The sequence below is a fragment of the Chiloscyllium punctatum genome, chromosome 8, assembly GCF_047496795.1.
Source record: "Chiloscyllium punctatum isolate Juve2018m chromosome 8, sChiPun1.3, whole genome shotgun sequence".
Taxonomy (NCBI): domain Eukaryota; kingdom Metazoa; phylum Chordata; class Chondrichthyes; order Orectolobiformes; family Hemiscylliidae; genus Chiloscyllium; species Chiloscyllium punctatum.
In genome coordinates, this window is record NC_092746.1 from 2709292 (window position 1) to 2724029 (window position 14738).

Below are 14738 nucleotides of genomic sequence, written 5' to 3' on the forward strand. Positions count from 1 at the left end.
GGAAACAAAACTCCCAGTGCAGGGACTTCCCACATCTTGGTCAGCCCCGATGGTCATCAATGAATAATAGAGAAACTACTCCAGAAATTCATAGGATCACTTGGCAACTGCGGCAACTGTGTCCCTATCATTTAAAATGAAAGATGATATTTATGTAAAACATTTTGCATCACTGAAACATATCTTATTTGTTCCTCAGACAATGACCTTGACATTCTTTCAGAGGCTAAGACAGAATGGTAGGGGAGAAAATTTGTGATCGGGAAACTTAGAAGCATGGGTTAAGTTTTAAAATATGCAGTTACCATTTTAACCCTATTTCACAGTCACACCAGGCTAGACTGAGGGGCTAGCTGGTTGTTGAGCAGACCATAGCTTGGGGCAAAGTGAAGAAATGGGGGGGTTGAGCTAAGGGTCAAAAAGGCTGGAGGGAAATGGGAGTTGTATCATAGGAAGGAAAGATCGGAGCCAGAGGTACAATCAGAGGCCAAGTTCAAAGGTAGATAATGGTGCATATCTGAAGGGAGGTCTGAGGTCAGGGAAGGTGTCAAACAAGGACCCAGAGCAGAGCAGAGGTCAGAACAGTTAAACAGGAGGGGTGAGAAGTGGCAAGCTGAAAGGTTTGGGTGGAGAAATCAAAAGACCGGTGAATCAGGTAAAGTGGATCCAGCAGGTAAGTGGAAAGACACTTAATGCCTGGATGCGGAAGTCGTTCATTTGTCTAATATTCCCAAAGTCAGTCAGGGTTGAATTTATGAACCCTTTCAAGTTTTAACGCATCCTTCCAATAGGAAGGAGACCAGAATTGCACGCAATATTCCAAAAGTGGCCTGAGCAATATCCTGTACAGCTGCAACTTGACCTCCCAACTCCTGTACTCAATACTCTGACTAACAAAGAAAGTATTTGAATTGAAGAGATTGAGAATGACTTACAAATCTGGTGCAAAGTGGGCAATGACATTACAGTCATCCATGTGCTGCCGGTCACGTGGATCTATGGTGGTGTGTATAATCTTGGCATAAAGGCAACTGGGAGTAAAGAGTTTTCCATCTAAGTAGTATTTAATATTCACATCAAGGGCCATTTGATCTTTGAAGTAAATGGCCACTTGGAAATAGTGTTGCAGCTCTCATATAGACTTGCTTGACCCTTGCATTGACTTTGAAGGCATTTGATTAATATCTTCCACTCAAGGCACTTGCAGTCGTATCCTTTGGAAGAATTTGCAGGATGGTGATGAAGTTTCCAAATCTCTGGAGATCAGTCCAAAGAGCTTTGCAAATTACTGAATGAAATGTTTGGTTGGGTTGATGAATGCCATCAACCCACTTGCATTCTTGGATTGTGAGAGGATCCTCTGCAAAGTCGGAAGTGTACTATGTTTCTAGAAGGACTTCCTCAGCCATAGGAAGTGGATGATAGCGTATCAGGAGTTTCCCTGCTACAGACAATAGGGGCATAGTCTGATAGTTTGCACAATATGATTTATCTTCCTAATTGAAGACAGTTACTAACTGTTGCATTCCTCAAATCAGGTGGGTTGCAGATAACTCTTTCTCCATCCCAATTCACAGGTCAAGTGCATGGAGCCTCAAAGTGAACAAAGATCCAAAATCTTTAAAGAGTTCAGTTGGGATACATCAGGGCTACATGTTTTGTTGTTTTTCATCCGTTTGATTGTTTTTGTAGCTCTTCTATTGATGGTGGCCCAACCATGGATTCGACCACAGGGTGCTGAGATATCCTGGAGAGTATCAGTTGCAGCTGTGGATTCATTACTGGTGATTTCAAAATGTACTACAGAAGCAGCATTAAAATAGCTGTGAAGCATTTATTATCTACTAACCATAACAATGCTGTTGCTGCCATCCTGAAAAGGGCTGCTGTTTTAGGTAGTAGACTCCTTTAATATGTGAGTCAGGGCCTACATCACATACATAGGACTCTGGTTGCTATTTTCAGGCTCAATTACACAGAGGGAACAGCTTTCGTGCTTTGGCCAGATTTGCAGATTGCAGAGGCCTCAGAAAGATTACTTTAAAATTAAAAGCAGGAGTGTGCCTTCAAGCCACATAACAATAATCTGGACATCCGCTGCCCTCGGCCTTGCATGATCACACCTCCACCAGATCCAGCAAGGCAGCCAACAGACTGTTGGATTATTTGCAGTGAGTTGCACCAAGATTCCCATTCCATGCCTCGACACTGCACTTCTACTAAATGAGGCCCAGGCTTCAAAACATGGATAATATACCAATTGCACTAACTGTCCAATAGTTAAAATCTGCTCCATTATGTTCATAAGGAGATCAAAGACATTTGGGGGAGGGGAGGGAGTTTTAAAAATTAATGGCTCTGAGAGGCACAACGCAACTTTCAAATATAACATTAGTTTATCTGATTGAAACTGTTACATGTGCACGCATCTGTATTGTCACAAGCTGGTGTCCTGTTCTTGAGAAGCTGGATATCTCATTTTTATATGTAAATCAGCTCGGGCAGTACAGTTAGGAACTTGATTTAAATTAAGTTGTTGTGAGCTGGGTTTCCCAAGGCTTAGGAAATCAGGCCAGTGGATCAAGCAGTTAAGTGCTTTTTCAGAGAATCCTGGTGAGTTAGGAGGAGCAAGAGTGTCTGCCTAGCCCCGTAAGTAAATTTTCTGTTGTGCCTAGCTTCCTATTACAGTCTCCAATCCAGAAACTATGCCTGATCAATCCTGACTGCTGCCACTTTTCAACTTGTATCTCACGATCTCATCTGATCTCTCTTCCCAGTCTACGCTCCCCACTCCCTCAATGCACAGAAACAAACACACCTGCTACTCCACAATCTCTTTTGATCCTTCCTCCCATCTAACTTAACCTGATCAAATGCAAACTTTCTGAGTGTGGCCTTCCCACCTGGTTAACTTGTTAATGTGACTGGGCAGGTTAAAAATTGATAAATTCCTGTACTGTATTGCAAATTTCTCCTGAATAAAAGCTTTCTCCAGTTCTGTCCCTGTAAATTTCAGGGCTCAAACAAATTAACTGTTACCTACAAGCATCAAAAACAGGTCTGTAGTAATAAGCTACTGTGGAAATGCCATCAGCTACATGTAATTAAGAACATCTACACCTTGTAAAAGTATGTACTGCATTGAGCTGGAGCATACATAAAGATACACAAATACTGCAATCTTCCAAACAATGTTTTGTAATTGAATAACATATTCATATAGTTATATTCTTTCATTTCTTTGTGAGTAACGCTAACAAGGATGTGCAGTAGCAAGGAATCAATCAATACTTGGATTCAGCTTAGACCATAAATCAAATAAAATTTGCTGAAATCACAATCAATTTTTAAGTACTATGGAAAGCTTAAGTATCAAAGCCAAAAATCTGAAAAAGTCACTCAGCCCAAGTTAAATCAAAGGACTGGAATCTGTTTGGATGATTTAATAACTAAGTTAACTAATATCTTATCCATATTCCTTAAGCAGCAAATTCAGAAATCACTCATTATTATCAAGTCAGATATTAAGCAACCATACTAAACAAGCTCATGTAGAATAGTATAAAGCAACACCCATTATGGATAATTCTGATTCATTATAACATTCCTGAGAGCTGAACAATACTATTACAACACATCTAAAGTTTCACCATTACTATCAAAGACAAAAATTACTCAATGAGCTCCAGGGGCCATAATAAACAAGCTGTTCGAGAACCACTAGCAACACATTCTCTATTTGTGATTTAAACTTCTTAAAAAAAAATCCAGAAACTGTGTAATACATTAAACTTTACAGGGAGTTGGAATGTATTTAAAACCATGAGGTTCATGGAAATTACAGATAATTCCACACCCTTCCACCCCCATGCACACTCATGCAGACAAAGAATGTTTTGCTTTTCTTACCATTTTGGCTTCTGAATGCATTTGTTGGACTTGAGGAGGAGTGCACTGATTATTTAGAGAAGGGCCTGGCATTCCCATAATATTAGAGCTCATGGATAATTGTCTGTCCATCTTAAATAGAGAGAAAAAAAATGTATGTTTTAGACATGGTTTTAAAAGGATGTAATTTTACAGGTTAACAATTGAGATACATACAATTATATTTTGACAGTATATTCTTGGCTGTGTTTATTTGACATTGTTAAAAAAACAGGCTAACTTAGTAACAACTAAATATTTACACTTTCTCCCACCAAGATGCTCAACGAGTGACAATGATTGAAAAACCAGTTCCTTTCAGAGTTGCATAATTTGCTAAATTTCTCCGGTTCTTTAAGAAAAGGCAATTACATATTTATTTATGTTATTGTCTGTTTGTGTTATCTGATTTCAGTTGATACAATGATAGAAAATACTGAGATTAAGTTACCATCTCCTGGGCTACCACACATTCACTTAATTAATGCATTGATCTGTTATATTCATCACTATTTACAGAATGAAATTTCAAAATTAATGAATGATTCATACATAGAAATTAATGACTCTCCCACAGCAAGTTTGGTCATGGAAGGGCATTTAATAAGGACAGGTGGCAGGCTTGGTCTCTGCTGCCTTCACACCAATGCACTGATCTCCTGGATGGACCTCCTGCTCCATCCCAACTTGGGCATTAAATGGGCAATTAATGGCTACTTAAGGGCTTTATCCCGCCATTTGGTAGTAATCATCCAGCGCGGAGAGGATTCTCCACGATCAAGGGAAACAGCATCAGGAAGGAAGGGCCCATTGACAGCCAGCCCCTTGACCTTGCTGCAAACCCTTACCTGAGATGCCTCCTGCTATCACTCACCTGCAACTGTGTTCATGGTGAACCTAGCCCTCAGAGAAGTGTAAGTATTGGCAGCAGCCACCATTTCCCTGATGGCACTAATCAACATAGAATTGCTGGCCTCTGATTAGCAGGCAGCTCTCAGCCAAACAGACCTATGCCCTGGGGTCTTTGATACATGAGGTGGCCTGCTGCTGCCCCGTTAAGTGGCTGATTGGCACTTAATGCAAGGGACCTTCTCTAAAAAGAGCAATACGGGATTTTCCCTGGTGCCAAGTCATCTTGTTTTTTTACAAAGTACCTCTCTTAATGACCATAATATAGAAGCAATTGGCAAAAATGTCAGCATAACATTTTTAAAAGTGAGGAAATAAAATGAACTTTTCAAAGCTCAATCAATCCCACACTTGAAGAAAATACATACTAGAAGGAACCAAAAAAAAAGAAGATCCACCATAGATCTTGGGATCTAATAAACTTGTTAACATAACCTGAAAAGATATATGACTTCTTCTGATATTTAGTGCAAGCAGGTCATCACTTTGATCTATTGCCTGACTGCACACTGCAAGGAGACAATCCCTAAACCAAAATCTTAGAAAACCAATATCCAACGGACAAGGAAAGGAAATCAGAAAATCAGTACAAAAAAAGTCATAAAAATAACAATTTTTATCACGTAAGAATTAGCAGCAGGAATAGACTATGCAGACCCTCAAATCTTCTCCACATTTAGTATGATCAAAAGTGATCTTTCCCCTTAATTCCATTTCTTGCCTGCTGTCTTCATCCTTTCTTCTCTGAGAAACCAAAAATCTGCCTATCTTGGACTTAAGTATTCTCAACAATGGAGTATCCACGTCCTTCTGGGACAGAGTGAAGAATTCCAGGAAGGAAATGCCTCCTCATCGTAGCCTTAAATTATCAGTCCTTTATCCTGAAACTGTGCCCCCACGCTCTAGATTCTCTAACCAGAGGAAAACATTAATCGGTGTCTATCAATTAAGCCCCTATGGAATCTTGTATGTCTTAATAAAATTACCTCTCAATTACAATTTTTGAAACAAAAGAGTTTATGAACCTTCAATATTCTGTTGAAAGTAATCATTTCAACTGATCAAAAATGCTTGCACGTTAAGGACATAATCAAGCAGAGCAGCAAGCAAAACAATACTTGAGACAATGTTTCAGTAGACAGAATGTCCTTTAATAACATGATTAGATCCCAAGTCTTTGCATCAATTAATCATATTTTAACCAAGGCATAAGGTGCATTACCCAAAGTGACCTCGCTCACAATTTAAGCAGAATTATCCTAGCCATCTTCTTTTATAAAGCAAGTAAATCAAAGTTTCAGGTCAGAAGGCTCTGAATTTGGGAACAAACTCTCTTTTATAAAAAAGAAAAACTTCTCCTCTCAGTCATCCTGAAACTAAGGCAGGAAACTGTATAGTGATGGAAACATCCTCTGTGAATCCTTCACATCTGTTAATAGCAGTAAGCCCTTGCACAATGTATTTGAGAATTAATACTAATTGTTGGAATCACCAGAGGAATAATGCCATCTGTTAGCACTGAGCCTTCTGTAGAAGTTGTTAGAGCGCTTTATTTCTGGTTCAAATATGGCTTCGGGACAGTTCTGGGCATTTTAATAGTTGTGCAATTGTATTTAAATCTTCCAATTCCAATCCCAAAGGCCTGCTTTAGTAGTAAGTACTAATGATGAAACGTGCTTTATCTTTTATTTTAAACCTTTATTATTCATTATGTGCTATCTGTGTATTGAGATACTACTATGAAGTATCCTCGGCTGTGGGATTTTGCCCATATGCTGTTGAAGGCTGCTTGTTCCTTATCTCTTCAGTCTGCAACTGTTGAGGCACTGCAATATTCTTTTCTTGTTATCTGTGCATAGAAAGTTATTAAACACAGCTCTCCAGAGTGGTGTCTAAGAACTCACTCCTAACATGTTCACTCTATACTAATGTCTGCTCCCTAATTGATGTCAGAGTCTTCTAATCAGATATATCACCATAATTGAAATGAATTTCATAACACCACATCTCTTTGCAAGTTTCTCTCTAACTTGTCTACACAATTTTAGTAGTTTACTTTTACTTACTTACAGCCTTTGTACTCATTAAAGTCATTTTCATATTGTTATTAGCATTATCACTGTTATTACCACTACAACAACCTCACTGCCCCTACAATGTCTAAATTTCACAGGTTGAGATGATGTGGAATCCAGTCTGGATATTTCAATCTGGTTTGCTTGCGTTCAGAACTAAGATAGTGAGTTTGGATCACATTAGGAATTAGAATTAGAATTAGAATCCCAAAAGTATGGAAACAGGCCCTTCAGCCCAACAAGTCCATACCGACCCTCCAAAGAGTATCCCACCCAAACCCATACCCCATTACTCTACATTTACCCGTGACTAATGCACATAACCTACACATCCCTGAATACTATGGGCAATTTAGCTAAGCCAATTCACCTCACCTGCACATCCTTGGATTGTGGGAGGAAACCAGAGTACCTGGGAGAACGTGCAAACTCCACACAGACAGTCGCCCGAGGCTGGAGTCAAACCCAGGTTAGCAGTGCTCACCACTGAGCCACCATGGCACCGTACCATTCTGTACAACATATGATGAAGTAACAGGGATTCATATCCACATCCTGTGATAATCATACTCAGTCTCACTTCTTAGCTCAACTAAAAGACCAGTGGCTGTTCAGGTGTTTTGACAATATGAAATCTCAGTTGATTAGTTTGTCTAATGACCATGACTTCTGACTTTCTGTTCCTCAACCTGACTTTCTGTCCTGGCGTCCAGGCTATCAGAGTATTTGTGCTGTCACTGGAGATACACTATACCTGCTGCTTTTTGTTGTGGATTTTCTCCAGTTGTTTTATTTTCATGTGGCATTTGAGGATATGTTTGGCGTGAAGTTGTGGTCTAAATCTGTAAAACTGTTTTCAACCTCCTTCCCATTGTAATAGCACAGACAGAAAGCTGAACCAAATCAGCCTTTCCGTCACTGTAATCACAACACAATAAAACTACAGTGTTATACAATACAACTACACACAAAATGGTCACTCCAACGGTTCCTAACCAGACTTTTAAGTAAGCAATCTCAGACTTTGTGAATAATTAATTTCCAGACACTAGTTTTGTACCTTAAACAATATATTTAATAATTTATTAAATAAACAATAACTTCAGCAGAAAGGAAATTAAATAACATGATAAGCTGATTAATGACTGTGCTTTAAACCCAAAACATTTGTTTTCGGCTCCCTTTCACACAAATGACAGACAGACAGACAGACAAACCAACACAGTTAAAAGATAAATGAAAGGGAAAGAAACAAATCTGGCCAGATTACTTAAATGGCTTTCACATTGCATTGTTTACAGGCATAACTGTGGACTCCTTGGCTGTTTTTCTGAAATATTGACCAGGATCACCTTCTCAGTTCAGCCAGGCAAAGGCAGCAATACTTCAAATGCAACTTTCTACCCTTTGGGCTTCTGGAAGCGAATGTATCAGGTTAGGGAGAAAGCTTTCAAATCTTCATGCTGTCTCAGCAGCAGACCAGAACCATTGCCTCTGACTGAAAACACTGTTCCAAAAAAGTAACTTTAATTCTGATTCTGCCTTGATAAACCTATCAACGTCTTCCAAGGCCTCAATTACCATTCAACTGACATCTGCTTGAACATAGGGTCGCTTTCAGGCTTGCTAGAACCAATTCCCAGGTACTGATCTCACTATTTGGCAATTTCAGCTTTCCATTTAAACACCATGCTCTTCCTGGGCTCACTGTATCTTTTAGAGATGCTTAAATCAAGACTCAGTCTGTTATTAGCCTCCAGGCTTAGCCTCACAAACAAACAAAGCCTGTTTTGTCTTTTCTTTTTAGCATTTGCTGTCCCAAAGCCCATAAGTCATTTCCAGCTCACAATTCAAAACTGATAAAAGAATAAAAATAATGAAATATCAGAGGGGGTTCTAATGCCATTAATAATTCTATGGTGAGCACCCATTATTATTTATGATGTGGAGGTGCCGGTTTGGACTGGAGTGTACAAAATTAAAAATCACACAACACCAGGTCTTAGTCCAACATGTTTATTTGGAAGCACGAGTTTTCGGAGCACTGCTCCTTCATCATGTAACTAGTTGCCTAATAATGATTTTTAACATTATTAATTGTGTTCTTCTGTAACTGAGCTGAATTCATTCTCAGTCTGGATTCTTGTGCAGCAGAGAGCTTACAGTTTTGACCATTCTTTCCACCTTGCCATTCAATTGAGAATAGAGTGGAGAACTTGCCACCTGGCTGGTGCCTGCCTCCTCACAAATTGAGATCCATTGTCCACTATCAATTCTTTCAGTACCTGTGCATCACAAAGGTACTTTCCAGAGCTCTGACCACTGAGTTTGCTGTGACTAGACATTTAAATTCATCTTCAATAATAATTGACTGAGACTAAATAAATCTTCCCTCCAAAATCAAACATATGCATCACTATCCTTTCACATATACTTTCCAGAGATCTTGATAAAATCGTTGGCTCTGCAGCCTCATGACAAAAGTCTGGCATGACCAAATGTAATCCTGTATGCCTTTTGAGATGTCCAGTTACCCACATTTACTATTGTATTATTGCTCTTCATTTCAATGATACCTTGATGGCTCCTGTGAAATTTGTGTAAGATTTCTGGTCATATTGACTTTGGTGCAACAACTTTATAGTGGCACACCAATATATCTTAAACTATTGTCAAGTGTTGTTTCTGCATGTAGTAACTTTTCAGCACTTGGTCTGTTGAATGATATTTCAACCACGCTTAAGTTGTATGTGTGCACCCTTTGTCAGGTTTCTGGTTGCACAAATTTGTCTGGGTTCTCCCTCAGTTGTCAGTGAATTGTTGGTTACAGCCAGAGAATAAGATTCTACTTCTACAAGAATAAGAGAAACACTTTCTGCTCAATCCACTATTGTTCTTGAGAGGGTAACTGTCATTAGTTGTGTCTTGCCTGGATTACAGGGAGAAAGTGAGGAGTGCAGATACTGGAGATCAGAATCGAGAGTGTGGTGCTGGAAAGGCACAGCAGGTCAGGTAGCATCTGAAGAGCAGAGGAATCGATGTTTCAGGCATAAGCCCTTCATCGATTCTCCTGCTCCTTGGATACTGCTTGACCTGGTGTTCTTTTCCAGCACCACACTCTCGACTCTTGCCTGGATTACACGCTATTCCAAAATCTGAATCTGTGACTGTGTAGAGGCATTTTTGAGATTTCTTTTGATCCTAGTCATACTACCAAAGGCTTATGATCTGTGTTGACCTGAAATGTCTATGTCCAATCTCTTTAACAGAATCAGCAATTGCACATACAGATTGTTATAAATGTGCTGCCTTGATTATGCTGTTACTGCATGTGTCAGCCTGAAGCTATTCTTTAGCACTGAAAGGACTGTTTCCTGAGCTCCTACTTCTGGTTTTCTTAAAGTGTTTCTACTTTATCAAATTCTTCAGGTCATGGCAAGATCTCTACTGCATCCGTCATCTTGGAAACTATTGTACCTGACTTACTTGTGTTCTTCCTTCTTACTATTGAAATGTTCTGATCTGAGATTTTACTCTCCAGCTCATGGATGAGATTCAAAGTCTTCTGTGATTCCTTTTAGAGTCAGACTCATAGAGACGTATAGAATGAAACTAGACCCTTCAGTCCAACTCATTCATGCTGACCAGATATCCTAACCTAACCTAGTCCTATTTGTTGCATTTGGCCCATATCCCTCTAAATCCTTCTTATTCATATACCCATCCAGATGCCTCTTAAATGTTGAAATTGTACCAGCCTCCACCACTTCCTCTGGCAGCTCATTCCATACACACACCACCCTCTGCATGAAAAAGCTGCCCCTTAGGTCCCTTTTCAATCTTTCCCCTCTCACCCTTAACCTATGCCCTCTAGTTCAGGCCTCCCCCAACACAGACCTTGTCTATTTATCCTATCCATACCCCTCATGATTTTATAAACCTCTATAAAGTCACCCCTCAGCCTCCGATGCTCCTGAGAAAACAGCCCCAGCCTATTCAGCCTCTCTCTGTAGTTCAAACCCTCCAACCCTGGCAACATTTATTCTTGCACTTCAGAATCTTCCTGCTCTGTAGCCCTAAAATCAAAGACTTTTAAGGTATTTTCCCAGTCTCCAGAGTGTTCTTCTTTCCCTTTTTTTTTTGATTTTCTATTGTCTTGGTATATCTTTGGAAATTACCTTTTTTTCCCTCAGCTGCATCTTCAAAGTCTTCCAAGGTCCTGTTCTGTTCTGACTTTCAAATCTTTACTTTTCAGCTGTGCACTTTGCATTCCATTTTTACTTGCGATCCTGGCTCTGGAGTTTATTTCCTTAGCTGTCACCATACTTGTCTTGGGCTTTAGGCCAATTCTATTGAATATTTGACAGCTGTACAGAATAGAACATTGTAGATTCTACCTACAGCTGATGTTAAAAAAGCTTTTCAGATCTGGTAAGAGACACGCAGCAGCAATGAGAGCCAGAAACTTCTTGGAGATGGTTACAGGTTAGTTCAGTTACTGATGATCTGTAGGAGTAGTCCTGAGTTGATACTCAGCCACAGTTTCTGTGAATTAAGTTTAAATCCCTAGTGGGCATATGAAAGCTTATTAAAAAGGTGCAAATTACAGGCTGGGACACCTTAGAAGTAAACAAAGTACAAATAGCTCAGAGCGAGCAGGAATAGGGAACAGGATCACACAGTATGGTTATAATGAGGGAAATCAAAGGCCACAGAAACAATTTAAAACAAGTTCTCAAACCTAGGCATGTCAGAAAGCCAATTCAAAGTAGTAAAGAGTGAAGTAGAAGCCTAAATAGGCCAAGTTTAGTACCAGAAGAAAGTTAAGAGACCCTGTTGATGCCACAGAAAATTTGAGATCAATTTTTTAAACTGCAGTAAAGGCACAAGGAATGTATTCCAACTGCGGATAGTGGAAATCATTCAGAAAAGAAACCCATGAAACATTAGTAGCACCCCAGACAGTGGAAATCATCTAGGGAAATCTAGGGTGGCACAGTGGCTCAGTGGTTAGCATTATTGCCTCACAATGCCAGGGACCTGGGTTCAATTCTAGCCTCAGGTGGAGATTTGATGTTGTCTCCTAGCCTGTGTACATTTTTGCCGGATGCCCTGGTTTCCTCCCACTGTCTAAAGATGTTCTGGTTGTCTGGACGGACCATGCTAAATAACTCATTGTGTTCAAGGATATGTAGTGCATTAACCATGAGAAATATGAGGATTGGTCTGGGTGGGATGCTGTTTGGAAGGTCGGTGTGGACTTGTTTGGCCAAATTGCCTGTTTCCACACAGTGAGATTCTATAAAAATAAAACGGTATTTGTCTTACGGAACTGAAAGAGTGGAATTCATTTAGTAAAGCTACTAATAGAACAGGAATCATATTATAGCTGCAATTAGCGGAATTAATCAAGAGAAGCTACAAAATAGTGAGAATCATTCGTTTTACTTGCACAAGCAAGAATCCTCCATTGCACTCATAAGTGGCAGGAATTTTCCATTTTGATCACACAAACAGAAGAAAGGCTTCCATACAGCAGCACACAGTAGCAGCATTAATATACTGCAGAATCAAACATCTATAAAGCAAGGAAATTTAATTATCATATTAGGAAGACAGGTCAGCAGAAATGGTATTGCCAGGAAAGTTTAACTCCGAGATGGGACAGATAGAACTAAATGTTAAACATTTTGGAGAACATAATTCTTAAGGCACAGAATTTCTTCCAAAACAGATACCAAATCAGAAAATGGACAAGTAAATATGTTTTGTATTTGATTGGAACTATAACATATTATATTACAGCTTGCCAAGTTGTAAAAGAAGCAGCAAACACTTCTAACAAAGTTCTGCAAGCCTTTGACAATTACTTTTACCTCAGAAGAAATAAAAAAAACAAGTGCCTGATTTAAGAGTTCAGTATTCAGGGAATTTGTAGATCATTTCATCAATGATCTCCATAAATTAGTGGAAAAATGTGACTGTGGCGCTTTCAAGTCAGAATCTTGAGAGATAGGATTTTTGCTGAAATTGCTTGAGTCCTTGTGAAGATAATTACAGTTTTAAAAAAAATTGACTCTAGAGAAAACCATTCAGATGGTGAGTGAAAAAAAAGTTGGGAAGCAACATAAGTCAATCCTGAGAGGGGATTGATCATATGATAGGAGAACAGTAGAATCTGTTCAGTTAAACCACAAAAGTCCTAACCAGACACATAAGAAGCCACTTCAGAGAGTAGATCAGACTCACGATAGTAAAAGTCAGTGTTACTGCTGTGAAGCAAGGAAACTTCATGGAAAAGAGCAGCGCCCAGCTATTAAAAAATAATCCTTTATCTGTATGACCATAAGCCACTTTTAGACAATCAGCAAAAGTAAAACATAATCACACAGCATCAAGAAAATAAATGGCTATTCGCACAAAGAAGCTTATGAGGTATAACAACATACAATAGAAGGAAATAGAAGAAAAACCAGAGGTATTCCAAGAGAGATAGGTGATCCCCATTACTAGCGTTTTGGCAATAATGTGTTTATGTACATGGAAATCTCACTAACTTTACACTTGATATAGAAAATAAAACGATATATTTTTGATGGAAAGTCATATTGTCTATGATTAGATTATATTCCCTACAGTGTGGAAACAGGCCCTTCGGCCCAACCAGTCCACACCGACCCTCCGAAGAGTAACCCACCCAGACCCATTTCCGTCTGACTAATGCACCTAACACGATGGGCAATTTATCATGGCCAATTCACCTAACCTGCATATCTTTGGACTGTGGGAGGAAACCGGAGCACCCGGAGGAATCCCACGCAGACGCAGGGAGAATGTGCAAACTCCACACAGATAGTCGCCCAAGGCTGGAATCGAACCTGGGACCGTGAGGCAGCAGTGCTAATCACTGAGCCACCAAGCTGAACTGTTTTTCATGGTGCATATGGATGAAAAAATAATGCTGCCACCAAGGATGCAGCTGTCACCAAAAGAGAAAATGCTGGAAAATCTCAGCAGGTCTGGCAGCATCTGTAAGGAGAGAAAAGAGCTGACGTTTCGAGTCAAACTGACCCTTTGTCAAAGCAAGGATGCAGTTGTTGTGGTTTGGCCTGAAATATTTGCAAAGCATAGGATCCAATAAAAATTTTGAGGGTGGTGTTGTACAAAGGTGAGGGTATGAAAGTATTAATGCTGAGAAGTCCATGAAGCACTGGCTAATATCATAATGTCACATGACTGAGGTGGGGGAACTTTAGATCTCAAGGAACATGTCATAACATCAATATCTCCCTCATAGTCTCAGGAGCAATAGCTATTATCTTGTAATATACAATAAATTACAAGGTAACTTGTAATTCGTGCCATCATGCAATAAACTACATCTTGTTACACTACCACATGGTATTCCTCTCCCACATTAGATCAAAAAGGCTCGGTGGAACCTGACCAGGAAAGAGGATGGTGGCATCAAATTTACCAGATGAATCTAACACTGTGGTGAACACTGATGAGGATTCATCTTACAACCCATATTAGGATATCAAATACAGCTCTTTTGTGTGGTTTCTAAGGTCTCTCTCTTCATCTGATTACTCTAGGCTGGTCTCTTTTCTCTTAATGATGCCAGAATCCTGGAATCAATTACATCTTCATCATCAACATGAATCTCTTTTGAACCATAAAACTGACAACACCCTCTGGACTGCAGTGCACATGGGCAGCCAAAATTGCAAATTCACAAATTGCTGTCAGTGATGCCTTGTTTCTCTATCAGATGTACTGAAGTCCCTGCAGATAGAAATCTTAAGAATTTCTTGATTTGACATG

General features: G+C 39.5%; 1 protein-coding gene across 5 annotated transcripts in view; it reads right to left on the bottom strand.

Annotated features, from left to right (window-relative positions):
* Positions 1-14738, bottom strand: part of creb5b (cAMP responsive element binding protein 5b) — a 477031-nt gene that overhangs the window by 129338 nt on the left and 332955 nt on the right. For all 5 annotated transcript variants that reach the window (XM_072575045.1, XM_072575042.1, XM_072575044.1 and 2 more), the window contains one exon: positions 3910-4020. In XM_072575045.1, coding sequence (XP_072431146.1) covers positions 3910-4020 — 111 coding nt within the window. The remainder of the gene's footprint in view (positions 1-3909; positions 4021-14738) is intronic.